Raw genomic sequence first — 19,828 nt, forward strand, 5'->3', positions numbered from 1 at the left:
ATGCCCCATATAACTCTATAAGGTCACCCCTCAACCTCCAACGCCCCAGGGAAAACAGCCTTAGCCTGTTCAGTCTCTCCCTATAGCTCAAATCCTCCAACCCTGGCAACATTCCTGTAAATCTTTTCTGAACCCTTTCAAGTTTCACAACATCTTTCCAATAGGAAGGAGACCAAAATTGCACACAATATTCCAACAGTGGCCTAACCGATGTCCTGTACAGCCACAACATGACCTCCAAATTCCTGTACTCAATACTCTGACCAATCAAAGAAAGCATACTAAATGCCGCCTTCACTATCCTATCTACCTGCGACTCCACTTTCAAGGAGCTATGAACCTGCACTTCAAGGTCTCTTTGTTCAGCAACACTCCCTAGGACCTTACCATTAAGTGTATAAGTCCTGCTAAGATTTGCTTTCCCAAAATGCACAACCTCGCATTTATCTGAATTAAACTCCATCTGCCACTTCTCAGCCCATTGGCCCATCTGGTCAAGATCCTGTTGTAATCTGAGGTAACCATCTTCGCTGTCCACTACACCTCCAATTTTGGTGTCATCTGTAAACTTACTCACTGTACCTCTTATGCTCAGATCAAAATCATTTATATAAATGACAAAAAGTAGTGGTCCCAGCACCGATGTTTGTAGCACTCCTCTGGTCATAGGCCTCCAGTCTGAAAAACAACCCTCCACCACCACCCTCTGTCTTCTACCTTTGAGCCAGTTCTGTATTCAAATGGCTAGTTCTCCCTGTATTCCATGAGATCTAACCTTGCTAACCAGTCTCCCAAGGGGAACCTTGTCGAATGCCTTGCTGAAGTCCATATAGATCACGTCTACCGCTCTGCCCTCATCAATCCTCTTTGTTACTTCTTCAAAACACTCAATCAAGTTTGTGAGACATGATTTCCCACGCACAAAGCCATGTTGACTATCCCTAATCAGTCCTTGCCTTTCCAAATACATGTACATCCTGTCCCTCAGGATTCCCTCCAACAACTTGTCCAGCATCAACGTCAGGCTCACTGGTGTATAGTTCCCTGTCTTGTCCTTACCACCCTTCTTAAACAGTGGCACCACGTAAGCCAACCTCCAGTTTTCCGGCACCTCACCTGTGACTATTGATGTTACAAATATCTCAGCAAGAGGCCCAGCAATCACTTCTCTAGCTTCCCACAGAGTTCAGGTACACCTGATCAGGTCCTGGGGATTTATCCACCTTTAAGCGTTTCAAGACATCCAGTACTTCCTCCTCTGTAATATGGACATTTTTCAAGGTGTCACCATCTATTTCCCTACAGTCTATATCTTCCATGTCCTTTTCCACAGTAAATACTGATGCAAAATACTCATTTTAATATCTTCCCCCATTTTCTGCGGCTCCACACAAAGGCAGCCTTCCTGATCTTTGAGGGGCCCTATTCTCTCCCTAGTTACCCTTTTGTCCTTAATTTATTTGTAAAAACCCTTTGGATTCTCCTTAATTCTAATTACCAAAGCTATCTCATGTCCCCTTTTTGTCTTCCTGATTTCCCTCTTAAGTATACTCCTACTTCCTTTATACTCTTCTAAGGATTCACTCGATCTATCCAGTCTATACCTTACATATGCTTCCTTCTTTTTCTTAACCAAACCCTCAATTTCTTTAGTCATCCAGCATTCCCTATACCTGCCAGCATTCCCTATACCTGCCAGCATTTCCCTTCACCCTAACAGGAATATACTTTCTCTGGATTCTTGTTATCTCATTCCTGAAGGATTCCCATTTTCTGGCTGTCCCTTTACCTACGAACATCTGCATCCAATCAGCTTTGAAAAGATGTGGGAGGGGGCTCTGTGTGAGAAATGATCAGAGATTGGGGAGAGAGCTGCTCTCTAGAGTTGGATTGTAATAGTTAGATGATTTTAAATTAATCATATTTTAATTAGATGTGTCTTGTATTCTTGCCCCTATTAATTTCTCTACCTTGTCCCACCTCTCTCCAAGGGCTGCATTAGGATTTTAAAATATGCTCTGAACAAATCTGATATTTGGATATCACTACAGCAAGAAAACTCACTAATCAAAAAGTATAGGAGTAAACGAATACAAGTTTTAAAAAAAGTCAGACTTCATTTCAGCTGTAACTGGTACAAAAGGTTCAGAAGTTTCAGAAATTGCCTTCAGTGCCAATGATATAATTGTCAAGTAAAGCTTCCCTCAGCCAATAACCAGCTGGTTTAGATTTTCATTTAGCCCAGTACAATATGCATTTAAAAAATTCTAGTTGTCAGTTGCTTTGCCTTTGCTGTGAAACTATTTTGTGGATAAATCTTCAATTATTTTTGGTCTTGGAATATTGCTCTTACTTCATGAACTTTGCTTTAAATTTGTATCTGTGATTGGAGTTTAAAAAAAAAAAATTGTTTTTGAGGTTTTGAATATCTATAGCAGTCTCTATATTCATGAGAAAATAATATTAAGTTGCAGCTAACTGAAATTTGAATTATATTTAAGCTCGATGTACGATTTTAAAAAACCACGTCCTGGAGGATTAGGTTACTTTTTTGCTATCTAGTCACCATCAATTCTTTCGCCTTATCTTCTAGTTTCACGAGGGAGGATGTAGCCTTTTCGCCAGTATCCTGTTTCCACCTACACACTCAGTTGGCTGTACAGAGGCTACATTCCACCTCTGCAAAAACTCTTTAGGATAAAAATGCTTCCTTTTTTTTTTTAGTTGTCTTATAACCTAAATCTTTTAGAAATAACTCCAAACTTTACTTATAAGTGTTGTGACTAGGGAAGCATGTTACCACACAACCCTTTGAATGCTTGCTGTAGTTTATCTGTGGAGAAAGTGAAGACTGTAGATGCTGGAGATCAGAGCTGAAAAATGTGTTGCTGGAAAAGCGCAGCAGGTCAGGCAGCATCCAAGGAGCAGGAGAATAGATGTTTCGGGCATAAGCCCTTCTTCAGGAATGAGGAAGGTGTGCCAAGCAGGCTAAGATAAAAGGTAGGGAGGAGGGACTTGGGGGAGGGGTGCTGGGAATGCGATAGGTGGAAGGAGGTTAAGGTGGGGGTGGGGGCGGAGAGGTTGGGAAGAAGATTGCAGGTCAAGAAGGCAGTGCTGAGTCCGAGGGTTGGGACTGAGATAAGGTGGGGGGAGGGGAAATGAGGAAGCTGGAGAAATCTGCATTCATCCCTTTTGGTTGGAGGGTTCCTATGCAGAAGATGGGGCACTCTTCCTCCAGGCGTCCTGTTGCTATGGTCTGGTGGTGGAGGAGACCAAGGACTTGCATATCCTTGGCGGAGTGGGAGGGGGAAGTTAAAGTGTCCAGCCACGGGGCGGTTGGGTTGGTTGGTGCGGGTGTCCCAGAGGTGTTCTCTGAAACGTTCCGCAAGAAGGCGGCCTGTCTCCCCAATGTATATGAGGCCACATCGGGTGCAGCGGATGCAGGAAATGATGGGTGTGGAGGTGCAGGTGAATTTGTGACGGATATGGAAGGATCCCTTGGGGCCTTGGAGGGAAGTGAGGGGGGAGGTGTGGGCGCAAGTTTTGCATTTCTTGCGGTTGCAGGGGAAGGTGTCGGGAGTGGAGGTTGGGTTGGTGGGGGGTGTGGACCTGACAAGGGAGTCGCGGAGAGAGTGGTCTTTCCGGAACGCTGATAGGGTAGGGGTGGGAAATATATCCTTGGTGGTGGGGTCTGTTTGGAGGTGGTGGAAATGACGAAGGATGATACGATGTATCTGGAGGTTGGTGGGGTGGTAGGTGAGGACCAGTGGGGTTCTGTCCTGGTGGCGATTGGAGGGGTGAGGTTCAAGGGCGGAGGAGCGGGAAGTGGAGGAGATGAGGTGGAGAGCATAGTCAACCACGTCTGAGGGGAAATTGCGGTCTTTGAAGAGGGAGGCCATCTGGGTTGTTCGGTATTGGAATTTGTCCTCCTGGGAGCAGATGTGGTGGAGGCGAAGGAATTGGAAATATGGGATGGTGTTTTTACAGGGGGCAGGGTGGGAGGAGGTGTAATCTAGGTAGCTGTGGGAGTTGGTCGGTTTATAGTAAATGTCCGTGTTGAGTCGGTCACCCGAGATAGAAATGGAGAGGTCTAGGAAGGGGAGGAAGGAGTCTGAGATGGTCCAGGTAAATTTGAGGTCTGGGTGGAAAGTGTTAGTAAAGTGGATGAACTGTTCAACCTCCTCGTGGGAGTATGAGGTAGCGCCGATACAGTCGTCGATGTAGCGGAGGAAAAGATGGGGGATGGTGCCAGTGTAGCTGCAGAAGATGGACTGTTCCACATATTTGATGAAGAGGCAGGCATAGCTGGGGCCCATGCGGGTGCCTATGGCTACCTCCTTTGGTTTGGAGGAAGTGGAAGGATTGGAAAGAGAAGTTGTTCAGAGTGAGGACTAGTTCAGTCAGTTGAAGGAGGGTGTCAATGGAAGGATACTGGTTGGGTCGGCGGGAAAGAAAGAAGCGGAGGGCTTTGAGGCCTTTGTGATGGGTGATGGAGGTGTATAGGGACTGGATGTCCATGGTGAAGATACAGCGTTGGGGGCCGGGGAAGTGCAAATCGTGGAGGGTGTGGGTGGTGTCCCGAACGTAGGTGGGGAGTTCTTGGACTAAGGGGGGCAGGACCATGTCGAGGTATGCAGAGATGAGTTTGGTGGGACAGGAGCAGGCTGAGACAATGGGTCGGCCGGGGCAGTCAGGTTTGTGGATTTGGGGCAGGTGAGACACAGGTCTCTTTCTAAAAACGGAAAGAACTGCAGAAGCTGGAAATCTGAAACAAAAGCAGAAATTGCTGGAAAATCTCAGCAGATCTTGAAGCACCTGTGGAGAGAAATCAAAATTAATGTTTAGGGTCCACTAACCCTTCAGACCTGATTAGTAGCTTGGAAAAAGTTGGTTCTTGAGCAGACGATCGGGTAAGGGAATGGGGTAAGGTGTTAAAAATAGGTGGAGATAGAACCCAAACCCCAAGAGAGAGAAGAACAGTTGGACAGACTAAGAATTAGATAATGGTTAGTCTAGGAGAATGGATAGCTATTAATGAGGACTATTAGTGGCTAACAATGGGTAGTGTGTAATAGTAGACCATGCATTAACAAGGCTTGGTGTTTGGGAGTTGGGGTAAGGACATAGGAGAAGATGCCTCGAGCTCTAAGATTGTTGAACTGGATATTGAGTCCAGAAGGCTGTTGGGTTCCCATGCAAAAAATGAAGTGCTGTCTTCCAGCTTTTGCTGAGCTTTGCCGCAGTGCACCAGCAATTGGCCATGTAACAAGGTGCTGGTTTGAAGTGGCAGGCAACTAGAAGCTTGGTCTTTTTTTGTGGACGGGACGTAGGTGTTCTGCAAAGCAGTCACCCAGACTATGCCTCGTTTCCCCAGTGTAAAGAAGGCCACATTATGAGCAGCAAATGCAGTAGGTTAGATTGTGTGAAGTGCAGGCAAAGTGTTGTTTCATCTGGAAGGTGTTTTTGTGCCCTTGGATACCGAAGAGGGAGGAAGTAATGGCTAGGTGTTGCACCTTCTGTGGTTGGAGGGGAAGGTGCCATGGGGGCTCTGAGAAGGTATCAGGGGTGTAAAAGGAGTGAACCAGGGTGTCCCAGAGGGGAGCGGTCCTTGCGGAAGGCTGACAAGGGAGGGGTGAGGAGGGGAAGGATATGTGTGTCTGGTGATGGCATCCTGCTGGAGGTGGGGGGAAATGGCAGCCAATAATCCTCCAGCTGTGGATGCTGGTGGGATGGTAAGAGGACAAAATTCCCTGATGAAGGACTTATGCTGGAAACGTCGATGCTGCCTGATCTGCTATGCCTTTCTAGTATCATACTCTTGACTCCGATCTCCAACATCTATAGTCCTCACTTTCTCCAAGGAAGAGGGGGACCCTATCGCTGTTGTGGAAGGGAAGAAAGGGATTGATCGCCTGTAGGGGGGATGGGTCAGACCCAGCTGCAAGAGCCCTGTCAACTATAGAGCTGGGGAATCCTCTGATCAGGAAGAAGACAGACATTTTGGAGATGCCAGTGTTGGGCTGGCGTTTACAAAGTTAAAAATTACACTTTAGTCCAACAGGTTTATTTGGAAGCACGAGCTTTCAGAGTGCTGCTCCTTCAGGCGATTGTGGAGTATAATATCGTAAGACATAGAATTTATAGCAAACGTTAATAGTGTGATGTAACCGAAATTATATATTGATAAAGCCCTGAATTGTTTAAGTTTCTCATCTTTTAGAATGACCATGTTGGTTTCAGTTCTTTCATATGTAAATCACACAACCTTTTTTTAAAAGTTACATTCTCAAGTGAACTTTGACAATTATGGTAAGGTCTTGGGGAGTGTTGCTGAACAAAGAGACCTTGGAGTGCAGGTTCATAGCTCCTTGAAAGTGGAGTCGTAGGTAGATAGGATAGTGAAGAATGCATTTGGTATGCTTTCCTTTATTGGTCAGAGTATTGAGTACAGGAGTTGGGAGGTCATGTTGCAGCTGTAAGGACATTGGTTAGGCCACTGTTGGAGTATTGCGTGCAATTCTGGTCTCCTTCCTATCAGAAGGATGTTCTGAAACTTGGAAAGGTTCAGAAAAGATTTACAAGGATGTTGCCAGGGTTGGAGGGCTTGAGCTATAGGGAGAGGTCAAATAGGCTGAGGCTGTTTTCCTGGAGCATTGGAGGCTGAGGGGTGACCTTATAGAGGTTTATAAAATCATGAGGGGCATGGATAAGATAAATAGACAAAATCTTTTCCCTGGGGTGGGGGAATCCAGAATTAGAGGGCATAGGTTCAGTGTTGGGTTGAACTTGGAAGAGATGAGTTCTTCGGGGCAGGAACAGTAAGTCTGCCTGGGCAGTCCAGTTTGTGGATTTTGGGAAGGAGGCAGAAGTGAGCTGTGTGGGGTTGGGAGGCTATGATTTTAGAAGCAGTGGAGGGGAGATCACCAGATGAAATGAGGTTGGTGACCATAGTTGACATAATGCCCTGATGTTCAGTGGGGTCATGGTCTGGGGGAAATAGGAGGTGGTATCTGAGAGTTGGCACTCAGCCTCTGCACTGTAGAGGTCAGTCCATCAGATAACAGCACCACCCTTATCGGCAGGATTGGATCTGAGCGCATAACGTGCAGTCAGTTCACAGAGCGAGATAAGTTGGGATGGGTGAGGTGGGAGCAGAAAAATTGAGGTGACCAATGTCACATCAACAGTTTTCGATGAACCGGTCAACTGCAGATAAAAAGCCAGAGGGGTCCAGGTTAAGGGAGAGTGTAAGAGGTGGGCAAAAGGATCTATAGGGCAGGAAGAGGACTCATGTTGGGGTTGTTTATTGTGTGTGTCCCAGAGATGTTCTCTGAAATGTTTTGCAAGTTGGCGTCGTGTCTCCCCAATGTGGAGGAGACCACATCGAGAGCAATGGACATAGTAGATGACATATGGGGAAGTACAGGTAAATCTCTGTCGGATGTGAAAGGATCCTTTGGGGCCTTGGAGGGGGTGGGGAGGTGACGTATCCAGAAGCTGGTGGGGTGGATGATAAAAATCCAGCAGGGCTAGGGCACCATTGCCCTCCTCTTCCTCCGCTACATTGATGATTGTATCGGCACCACCTCGTGCTCTCATGAGCAGGTTGAACAGTTCATCAATTTCATAAACACCTTCCACCTCGACCTCAAGTTCACCTGGATCATCTTGGACACCTCCCTCCCCTTCCTGGACCTCTCCATCTCCATTTCTGGCAATTGATGCAACACAAACATCTACTTCAATCCAACTGACTCCCATAGCTACCTGGATGACATCTCCTCCCACCCTGCCTCTTGTAAAAATGCCATCCTTTTATTCCCAATTCCTCCATCTCCGGCACATCTGCTCCTAGGAGGATCAATTCCCCCCTAGAACATCCCAGGTGACCTCCTTCTAAGACCACAATTTCCCCTCCCACATGGTTGACTGTCCTCTCCAGTGCATCTCCTCTACTTCTGGCACCTCCACCCTTGAACCCCACCCTTCCAATCGCAACAAGGATAGAACCCTCCTGGTCCTCACCTTCTACCCCCACCTGCCTCTGGGTGCATCACCTCAGCCATTTCTGCCACCTACAAACAGACCCCACCACGAGGGATATATTTCCCTCCCCACCCCTAGTTGTGTTCCAGAGACAATTCCCTCTGCAACTCCCTTGTTAGGTCCACATCCCCCACCAACCCACCATCCACTCCCAGCACCTTCCCCTGTCACTGCAGGAAGTGCAAAACCTGAGCCCAAATCTCCCCCCTCCCCTCCATCCGATCCTTATACATCAGGCAGAGATTTACCTGTACTTCCACACGTTCATCTACTGTATCTGTTGCTCTTGATGTGATCTCCTTAACATTGGGGACACAGGACGCCAACTTGTGGAACATTTCAGAGAACATCTGAGACACACGCACTAAACAATCCCAGCGAGGGGGAGTTAAAGTGTGGCTACCCCTTTAACTACCCCTCCCACTCCGCCAAGGACATGCAAGTCCTGGGCTTCTTCCACAACCAAACTCTAACCACCTGACACCTGAAGGAAGAACGCCTCATCTTGTGTCCCTCCAACCACATGGGATCAATGTGGATTTCACAAGTTTCCCTACTTTCCCACCGCCCCTTCCCCCCCCCCCCCCCTGCCCATTTATCTATCAGCCTTCTTGGGCCACCTCCCCATTTCTGATGAAGAGCTTATGCTCGAAACATCAGCTCTCCTGCTCCTCGGATGCTGCCTGACAGGCTGTGTTTTTCCAAGACCACATACTTTGAGGTTTGGAATCAGAGGGCAGATGAGGGGAGATAGTCTCTGGAGGGCTGTGAGTGTCTTTCTGTTGGCTGTATCTGTTGTCTTTGTGATGAGATTAGCCTTTGTCAGCCAAGGTCCCTCAGGGCTTTGAGCCACTGTGTTCCATTATCTACAATTTATCGCCAGTTGGCAGCCTTCCTCTGAGACTACAAGATGATTGGCATAGGAAATAGAAAAGTTGAGTGAAGGGTACCTATTTCAAAACTAAAGGTCCAAAATGGTATTGAAATGGAAGAAAATTTTACCTAATTTTGGTGCTGCAGTGACTCCGACTAGTTAATGGTAACACTGTGTGACAAAAGTAAGAAAGGATTTAATTCCCCAACACTGCTATCGCTTGAAATTCATGTGTGCGAGCGTGTATGTTTACATACTTCAGGTGTATTTTGGGGAGTGCTTTATCTTAAAATCGTTCTGTATAATAAGTGGTCTTAATTGGATTGAAATATAAAGCTAACTCACTCTTGATCTGAGAGTTTTTAACCTTTTGAAGATAAGCTATTTGAAATTCTTTTAGTGTGAGCAATGAATTGGGCTGACACAACCAGAACAAGTTCCATTTATAAAGTGGCTTTCATGACCACAAAATGTCCAACGTTGCTTTGCACTAAATCAAATCTGAGGTTAGAACTGATATCAAAGATTCATTGAAGTTTTATCTGTAATTATTGGCATTCTGCCTCCTTGAAGGTTACAGTCAAGTTACAGATCGTTTAGATTTGTGAATGAAGTGGTCATTTGCAAGTTATCATGTTTCCTTCTGCCCCCCCCCACCTCCCCTTTAGGTTTTTAAAGTGATTTTTACCTGAACCATCCATGATTTGTGATTTATTATTTTCCCATGAAGGTTATCAGTTTGAGTTTGCTTAATCTTAGGAACTTTTTTTAACTAGTGATGAAAATATCCAATGATCTAAGATTCCAAAACTCAACTGACCAGAAAATGGAAACTTTTAAATGCTGTGAAATGAACTGAAACTGACAAAATTGGTGCACATACTTGAGTTATATCTGAAATGTGAGCCTTGACTGCCTCCAGTGGTATTGAGGTTTATTATAAACAGTGCAGGCAAGTGATTTGTTTCCAGTCATCTATTAAGAAACTAGCATTTTTCAGGATTTCTTGTACAAAGATTTCAGTGCTTTGCCAACAAATTGTCCTGCACACTGTAAATGTGGAATAGCTCGGATGTGCAACCTTACTCAAAATCACTTGCCTGTTAATAACATTGTGTGGATACCTTCATATCTTGTGTTATCTTTTGTTAGGAGGTTGGATGATGACATTCGAACTGTAGTGAGAGGACAGACCAATGTGGGACAAGATGGCCGACAGGTATAAAACCATATTTTTCCATTAGTGCTTTTTTGTAACTTTAATGCTTGAAATTTCTTATTTAGTGACATCAAAGTCAATAGCTGTAAATTGACTTGGAGGGGAGATCCATTTGCTGCTTATGGATGTTTAATTGTTTGATTGTTATGGTGGGAGTCATACTGGATTCCACTATTGAGAAACTCTCCAGAAGTTTAAAAAAAATTGGAGCTGGTATTTATCATCCATCATCTATGGTTCTTCTTAACAGATATGGGAACAGAACACTAGCAGTGACTTGCTAGAGTACGGCAGGGTGGTATTGAGAAGCAGAAGATTCAATAAGTAACCAGTAAGGCAGAATCATAGACTTAGAGATGTAGAGCACCGAAACAAACCCTTTGGTCCAACTCATCCATGCCGATCAAATATCTCAACCTAATGTAGTCCCATTTGCCAGCATTTGGCCCATATTCCTCTAAACCCTTCCTATTCATATATCCATCTAGATGCCTTTTAAATGTTTTAATTGTACCAACCACCTCCACTTCCTCTGGCAGCTCATTCCATATATGCACCATCCTCGTAGTGAAAAAGTTGCCCCTCGAGTCCCTTTTAAATCTTTCTTCACCCCCTCACTTTAAACCTATGTCATCTAGTTTTTGACTCCTTCACTCCAGGGAAAAGACCTTGTCTATTTACCCTATCCATGCCCCTCATGATCTTATGAACTTCGATAAGGTCGCCTCACAGCCTCTGACACTTGAGGGAAAATAGCCCCAGCCTATTCAACCTCTCCCTGTAGCTCAATCCCTCCAACCTTGGCAACATTCTTGTAAACCTTTTCTGAAATCTTCCAAATTTCACAACGTTCTTCCTATTAGCAGGGAGACCAGAATTGCATGCAGTATTCCAAAAGTGGCCTAACCGATGAGCTATACAGCTGCAACGTGACCTCCCAACACCTATGCTCAATGCGTTCACCAATAAAGGAAATCATACTAAGTGCCTCGTTCACTATCCTATTTACCTGTGACTTCATTTCAAGGAGCAATGAACCTGCACTCCAAGGTCTCTTTGTTCAGCAACACTCCACAAAACCTTAACGTTAATTGTATAAGTCCTACCCTGATTTGCCTTTCCAAAATGTAGCACCTCACATTTATCTAAATCAAACTCCATCTTTGTGGTACACCACTAGTCACAGGTCTCCTGTCTGAAAAGCAACCCTCTGACTTCTACCTTCAAGCCAGTTCTGGATCCAAATGGCTAGTTCTCCCAGTATTCCATGTAATCTAACCTTGCTAACCAGTTTCCCACGAAGAACCTTGTTGAATGCCTTACTGAAGTCCATATAGATCACGTTCATCACTCTGCCCTCATCCGTCCGCTTTGTTACAACTTCAAAAAACTTAATCAAGTTAGTGAGACATGATTTCCCATGCATAAAGCTATGTTGACTATTCCTAATCAGCCCCTACCTTTTACATCTTCATAGTTTGTGAAGATATTTTTAGAAGGAAGCAGGATGAATGCAAAGGAGTGGCCTGAAAATGTTTCTTAACAGTTTCATTGGGAATTTGCAGATATTTCTTATTTAGTTAAAATGAAATCTTGAGTTCAAAATCAGAATTTACCTGTTTTTAACTTGGTTGTCATCCTCTTATGATCTTTTCATCACTTCTTCTACCTCTTCTGCCACTTGCATGTTCTCCTGGATCAGTTATGGGATCAGAGTCAAACAGTATGGAAACAGACTCTTTGGTCCCAGCTGTCCATGCCGACCATGTTCCCAAATGCAACTAATCTCATCTGCTTGTCCTTGACCCATATCCTTCCAAACCTTTAACGTATCCAAACATATTTTAAACGTTGTAACTGTATCTGCATCCTCCATTTTCTCTGGCAGTTCATTCCTCACAAAAACCATTCTGTTTTAAAACAAAAAGTTGCCCCCATAACCTTTTAAATCTTTCTCCTCTGACCTTAAAAATATGCCCCTGAGTTTTGAACTCCCCCACCCAAGGGAAAAGGCCATTAGCATTCACCTTCTCTCTGTCCCTCATGATTTTATGAACCTCAATAAGGTCACCCATCTCTTTCTCTTGTCCTCCTGTTTTATCACGCTTTCTTTCAGTTGTCACGCTCTCTCATTTCCTTGTGTTTTTATTCTCTCCATTTGTTCTTTTTTTTATCTCCTCCACTATTTGCTTCAATTTATTACATTTTGGGAGGACAACAAGCACTTCACTCTGAACATGCAACTGTATGGGCAGGACTAGGAATCACTTGCACACACAGACAAGTAGGTTGACATGTCAGCCAGAGAACACTTGAATCGGGTAGGCTGTCAGGTTGACAAGGGAATGCTTCATTTAGACAAGCAAGTGAACAAACCGACCAACAAATATCAATATAGCTGAGTGAGCTTCCAGCTGCCAACCTGTTGAGAGTAAATAAACAGGTAGATTGACAGGCTCATGAGCCATGCAAGTGGGAAACTTTCACAATATACCGTTCACAATCCAGAATTTTTCCCAGGCAAATTCCAAATGCTCACATTTTGTTTGCAATTGCATCAACCCTGATCAGATCTAAATTGTTCCCATCCAATTTCTCTCGGCCCTAGTTTTCACATTGATTGGCAAAGTTCATCTCTTCCTTACTTACTTACTAAGTAAACAGGTAGTCTAAAAAGCATTTTGTGAACATCTCTGAATGTTTGGAACTGGGTTGTAGTGATTCAAGGAGAATCAGATTTGTAGAAGGAACCATGGGAAATGGATCACGTGTAACTGCTGTGATGGTAGCTTGGTCATTGTAACCAAGCTCCATACCTTTAAAATGCGATTGAATGAGCACTTGAAACATCCTCTAACATTCAAGGCTATGGGCAGAAGTGTTGGAAACTGACTAGCTTATTCAGTGCAGTCTCAATAGACCAGAAGGCCTCTTCTGTACTGTGTGATTCTATGATTGATCACTTACATTGTTGATGGATGGAGTCAAAACTGTAAAGTATTGGTAGAATCAAGGCATTGAAGCTTAAATGGTTAATAATCAATGAGCCAAGGACTGTGAATTGAGTGTTCTGTTCCTGACTCTCAGGTGGGCATCTTCAAGAGGTAATTCTGAATTGAGAGTATGCATTTTATTCAAATATTTGTTTAAAGGCTAATTTTCATGTGGAGATAAATTTAATATGCCCTCACACCAAGTTTACGACATTTTTAAAGTAACTTGAATTGTCACTCCTGTCATTTGTCACTGTCGGGACAATAGCTTATAACAGAAATGGGCAGGTCACTTGTGCTGTTTTCTGCTGTTAACATGATTGATACTAGCCGGATGAATCCAGCTAGTGTCTTTATTGGCTCCCATCTCATAAGTTGGACAATGGCTAGCTGTCATTTGCTGCCCACAGGCATGTGACGCATTTGTAAGAAATGACATTCTGGGCACGTACAAGATGCAAAGCTTTTAAATGTATAAATCTCCTCCTGGAGATTAGTTTGTGAGGATGAAGAACCCTTGTAGCTCATCTATCGAAACATTAGCAGTCAGTGTTCTTTGCCTTAATGGATGCATGTAAATGGTTTTAAGGCCGTATTTCAGTCAGTGTTCTAATTGCTTCTGAACCTTTGAGACTAGTGCACGTCCTCCATTTGTATGGAGATGCTTGTATTCTATAAGAATGCCAGTGTTCGAAACAGATACAGAAATGTTTTCCCATTTTGGGGCCTATTTTTAAAACTGGGAGTTTCCGGTGGTTTGAAATTCTTTATGAAAATATGCAAGCTTGCATTTGTGAAAATTAAGCACAGAACACTCTCCTTTTTTCTCCCCACTTCTGGTATGATTCCAGGACAGTGAAACAGTCTCCTGACTCTGCTGTCTGTTAATTCCCCACCTGATGCAAGACAGCATTTGGGAACACTGAGCTCCCTTTACATGTGTATGCAACCTAATATTAGAGGCCACTCTTTCAATCACAGACGACAACATGTTAGTAGATTAAACATAGCCCTGTTTTTACTGAGTGAGAAGTGGGGCTGGTATATTTGGCAGCACCTTGACACCATTTCAAATACAGTTCTGTGCTGTTGCCAAAATTTAAGTTATTTAGATTATTTATTTCTTCTGATTGTGGCTGGCAGTGGGGGAGCAGTGCCTTCATCTCCCTGCAAGCTATAAGCCAGAAGTGTCTAAAGAGAAAGAAAACAGAGTTTGAAAACACAAGTGTTAGAGAGTAGGTAATAAATATTTATAGCCTTTTTTATATATGCAAGTGACAGCATGCCAAGAAAAGTGTGGAAGTAGTTTAATTGCTTCCATGTTTTGTCTGCTTTCAAAGGACAATGTGAGATATTGTAACATGATATAATGCCACTGCTAAACAAAAGAAAGCTGAATTCCTTTTCGGGAGTGTGTGTATATGCATATTTATCAATCTATTGTTTCTATCTCTGGTCTGTGTTCAATTAGCTAAGGTTAGTGACAGAAATATAATGGCCTAGATGTCTCCGGGCTAAAAACTGGAAGATTCATCCAGGATCCCATTTTTGATTATTCAGTGAGTATCGCTAGAAATTGTCTGCAGATGTATGTTGGCTTCAGACTGTAGTGTTCTCACTATTGAATCACCTAGCATATGAGCACAGGAATAGCTAGAAGAATAGGAAGAAATAGTTCTTCGAAAGCTCATGTTCTACAATTGTTGCTTCTGCTTCTTAAAACAATGCATGCACATGCACTAATTTAGCAAAATATATGTGCAAAGATGAAACTTGCCAAGACAATTGATTTCTGAAGAGACATGTTTGACCGTAACTTTCTACTGAAGGTGTCTAGGTAAGCGGCCTGCTGATTTTTCAGTCCTTGTCACTCATGATTCTGATCTGCTACAGTTTGTTTTGATGGGAGGAATCGGGCTTCAGATATCTAAGGGCATCAGAAGAATTTGGATTTGTAAATTACTGTGTAACTCTGGTTTCTGACCCTGTGAATGGCAAGTTGTGTGCTGAAGGAACTGTGTTTATATTTGCTTTGAAGTATACAAGGAGAAAATGAGGGCTGCAGATGCTGGAGATCAGAGTTGAGGGTGTGGTGCTGGAAAAGCACAGCAGGTCAGGCAGCATCCGAGGAGCAGGAGAAAAATTCCTGATGAAGGGCTTATGCCAGAAACATTGATTCTCCTGCTCCTTAGATGCTGCCTGACCTGCTGTGCTTTTCCAGCACCCCACACTCAACTTGGAAGTATACAAGTCCACACAGACTGGAGTATATTGACAGGTCAACATTAATAGTGTATGCAGCTAAGAATTGACCTCCATGACTATAATTTGGGTCTAATGAGCTATTGCTGAATAAATGTTAATTGTCTTGCATAGTATTAGATAGTATAGTCAGCCTGTTCCTTCTGATCCTTTAAAGTTCTTATTAATTGCATACTAAATCGAGTAAGGTGAAATTTTGTGTTTGGGGTAAGGTATACAAGTCTGTTGTAATTTTCCACTTCTTCAACTGATCTTTGATTGCTTGGTCATATGGCACTGTCCCGGCATATGGCTGTGTGACTTTAAGTCCTTTATCAAAAGAACATGGTATTCAAAGGTTCGCATCAGTTTGTGATCAGTCATAGAATATACCATACAGAAGAGGCCCTCCAGCCTATAGTGTCTGCACTGAAAAACTACTCTAAACCTACAGAAGCCCCTGTTTCTAATACTTGATCCGATACCCTTGAACGTTATGTTGTTTTATGTGGTCATCCAAAAATACTTTAAAAGCTGAGGTTTCCTGACTCAACAACCTTCTGAGTGAAAGAAAATGTCCTCTCGTCCCTCTAAACCTCGTGCCATTCACCTTAAAATTATGCCCCCTTGTTATTGACCCTTCAAGCTGGGGTAACAGCCTCTTTCTTTCAAAGGTAAAATGCGGCAACCTAGTCAACATCCTGATGAATATTCTTTGCACCCCCTTCAGTTTAAGCACATCATTTCTCTAGTGCAGTGACCAGAACTGCACGCAGTACTCCAGCAGTGGTCTAACCAAAGATTCACACAGCTCCCAAGTGAATGTCTCTGACATTATAATCTATGCTATAACGTATAAAGACAAATGTGCATTATGCTGCCTTAACCACACTATTATCCCGTCCTGCCACCTTCAATCACCCTAAGATTCCTCTGTTCCTGAATTTCCTCATGTCCTGCCATTCATTGAGTACTTCCTTGTCTTGTTACTTCTTCCAAAGTGCATCACTTCACACTTATTAGGGTTAAATTCCATCTGCTATCTAACCAATCCATTGACATCCTCCTGTACTCTAGGGCCTCCTTCTTCACTATTAACCAGCCAGCTATTCTTCAAAGAGTTAAGTGTAACTTAAAAAAAAGCTATCTCCTACGCATTATTTCAATTGTTAATAGATTTCACATCAATCAAAGAATCAGTCAGGTTTTCCCAATGGCTGATGCATTACTCCTTTTAAGCTTTGCAAACTTCCTGAGAAGGCATTAGTGATCTTGTCTTATTTAAGTTTAAATAGAATAGCAGGCAGAAACTGCAGGACTTTAGTGAATGGGTGAGGATTTAGTAGGTGTATCATTTGTTTGAGACTCCTTTCTGGCTCAGATAACTGTACCGTCTCTGGAAGTAGTGTAAATCCCGCAGGAAATGGGACCAAGAAAACGCTACCAAGAAACGGATCAGTTTACTGGACTGTCTTTCACATGTTACTACTTCCAGATGCAGGTTTCATTCAGGACAGAGCTCCCATTGTTGAATTAACTGTGAGGTGACAATGTTCTGTTGGTTTCAGAATGATGAATAGATGGTTCTACAAATTTAAATGTCAGGAAATAGCTATCTTTTGTTCCTATAGATACTCACGCTAGTTACACATTCTCTCTCTACAATAATGTACAGAAATATCACTGTGAAGTGATAAAAGATAAAGTTCAATTTGCACTGACAGTTGACATTGAAGCTGATTAAATCTACATTTTACTACTGGCCCCTAGATGTCTTTGATTATAGTTATGGGTGAATTGCTTGGTCACCCTGGAACACATTAACAGTCACTCAGTAAGGTTCAATCCTTTTTTTTGAAGGGCATTACTGAACTTGTTTGATTGTGATATTAACTTGATAGTTTTTCATATGTTTTTATAGAATGATAGAATCCATACAGTGTGGAAGCAGGCCGCTTGATACATCTGGACAAATCAGATGCCAGATTTGGCTTGATATTAAAGTTAAACTTCCGGTCCACTTATTTACTGTCAGTCAATGAACATTTTCATAAGAGGCTACAATGTACTTTTAACAAAAGAACATAAAGGTGTAATAAACTAATTATTTTCCTTTGCTACAACTGTTTGGAGACTGCTGACCTTCGCTGTTGTTGTTACAGACCTCCTCTCTCTGATTTACTTCTCTCCAAAAGAAACCCGCACATTGCCTTTCGAAACAAACTTGTTTCTATCTTCACCTCCTTGTCATTGAATATTTTGTTGCTAGGCAACAGTCCAATTTTTCTTTCTGTTCTACCCTTGTTTCTAATGCACTGAACTTTTCACCTCAACTGTTTTTAATGGTTTTATGTAAATGCTTGTAGATAAACTTTCAGGCAGTACACCACTGTCCACAGTTCTGAAGAGGGTCACTGGAATTAAGACATTAACTATGTTTCCCCTTCACAAACTTGCCAGACATGCTCAGTTTCTCTGGCAATTTTTATTTTTGCTTGTTCTAGTTCTCCAGCATCTGCAGTTCTTTGTTTTATATTATTATGTGCATTATATTATTTTCTTTTCCATTGCCGCCCTCTGTTAACCAAGTCCTTGTTTTTAAATGAAAGTGTTCTTTCCTTCCCATTTTATATTCTGTTTTCAATGTTTAATGTTCACACTCCAGCTGCCATTGTGTCATGTGTGAATACTGATCAAAGAGGTTGGTAGTCTGGTCCCAGGCCTTTAATGGTGCTACCATTAAACTATATGCTTGTGTATGATTTGTACCTTGTTAAATAGTCCAAATTACAACAATGGATGCACTCTTGTTCCATAAATCGCAAATCATTTACATACTACCACTCGCTCACCTACATTCTCATGACACCAGTTCTTGCCAAGCTGCACTGGCTCCCTATGTCTCATGATGTTGCTTTTAGTCCATGCTTTCAGATCCCTACATGGCTTCATCTCCTCTTATGACTGTGATCTTCTCCATTTGATATGTGCCAGCACCCGCACACTTTCTACACCATAGGCATACTTATCAGTTCCTGTTCTGTATTCTCCCAAGAAAAAGGAGGAGGTTCATGTTTCAACTACACTTTTGCTTCATCATGTCTGTCTGCTTTCACCTTAACATTATCTGTCTGGAGTTGAGAGCGTGTTGCTGGAAAAGCACAGCAGGTTAGGCAGCATTCGAGGAGCAGGAAAATTGACGTTTCGGGCCAGAGCCCTTCATCAGGGATTGGAGGCTCTGGCCAAAAAGTCTATTCTACTGCTCCTTGGATGCTGCCTGACCTGCTGTGCTTTTCCAGTAACACACACACAACTCTGACCTCCAGCATCTGCTGACCTCATTGTCTTCATTATTTGTTTGGATGCTGCCTCAGCTCATCTGCTGCTGAAACACTCATAACAAATTTGAAACTGCACTTGGCTGCCCCCCAGCCCCCCCTCAAAAAAAACTTGAGCTTATCCTAAACTCAATAAAACCCGCCAAGAATTGTGGATACTGTAAATCAGGCGCTCTCGCTCTGTATCTGCAATCTTTTCCATTCTGCAATCTTCCAAGCTCATGCACTCCTCCAATACTGACCATCTTTGCATTCCTGATTTTAGTTACTCCTGGATTGGTAGCAATGGCTTCAGCTGCTTAGGCCCTTTGCTCTGGAATTCTCTCCTTAAATCCGTCTCCTGTTTTACTTCTCTCTCTCCTCTTTGAAATGCTCCTTTATAACAGGCATCTCATTGTTAATTTATTTTTGTGGTTAAGAGCCAGATTTTGTTTGATATATTCTAATAATTTAAAGATGCTTTGCAAATAAAAGCCAATATTAATGTTTCAGCCACAGTGTTGCTTCTGAGCTTCCCTTTCCTCAGTGCCTCCAATCTGTTACCTCTGCCTTTCCATTCAAATTTAGATTGAGACATGAAGATTTTGTGAGAAGGATGCATCATCTGTAGTTAATTAAGGAAGTTAACAATGGTATCAAATTGAAGAAAAAGGACTCGCAAATCAGCAATGATTAGCGAGGGGCCAGAAGAACGGGAATATTTCTAGAAGTCAGCTAAAATTTGCTGAACTAAAGGAGGAATCTGTATCATAAAAATAAAACTAGCAAGAGATAATAAAAAGAGTAAAACCTCTGAGTATATAACAAGGAAGCGAGTAACTAAAATGAATGTTGGTCACTTAGGTGGTGAGACTAGGTAATTACTAAGGAGAAACAAGGAAATTTTGAGAATTTAAGCAAGTATCTTGTTCCTGTCTTCACCATAGAAGGTACTAAAAGTATTTCAAGAATAGTAGAAAAGGAGGGAAGAACTAAAATAATTACGAGGAAAAAGTGCTAGGAAAACCAATGGGGTGAAAGGATGACAAGTTCCCTGGACCTAATGGGTTACTTCCATGGGATTAAAGGAAGTGGTGGCATTGATTGTAATCTTCCAAAATTCGTTGATTCTGAAAAA

The 19,828-nt window shown here is 42.8% G+C and overlaps 1 protein-coding gene across 2 annotated transcripts in view; it reads left to right on the top strand.

Annotated features, from left to right (window-relative positions):
- Positions 1-19,828, top strand: part of vps53 (VPS53 subunit of GARP complex) — a 230,504-nt gene that overhangs the window by 19,946 nt on the left and 190,730 nt on the right. Inside the window, exon 4 of one of the 2 annotated variants that reach the window (XM_072589817.1) lies at positions 10,073-10,139. In XM_072589817.1, coding sequence (XP_072445918.1) covers positions 10,073-10,139 — 67 coding nt within the window. Of the gene's footprint in view, positions 1-10,072; positions 10,140-14,885; positions 14,970-19,828 lie in introns of those variants that run through there. The other variant, XM_072589818.1, reaches the window with a different exon arrangement.

The sequence above is a fragment of the Chiloscyllium punctatum genome, chromosome 19, assembly GCF_047496795.1.
Source record: "Chiloscyllium punctatum isolate Juve2018m chromosome 19, sChiPun1.3, whole genome shotgun sequence".
NCBI lineage: Eukaryota > Metazoa > Chordata > Chondrichthyes > Orectolobiformes > Hemiscylliidae > Chiloscyllium > Chiloscyllium punctatum.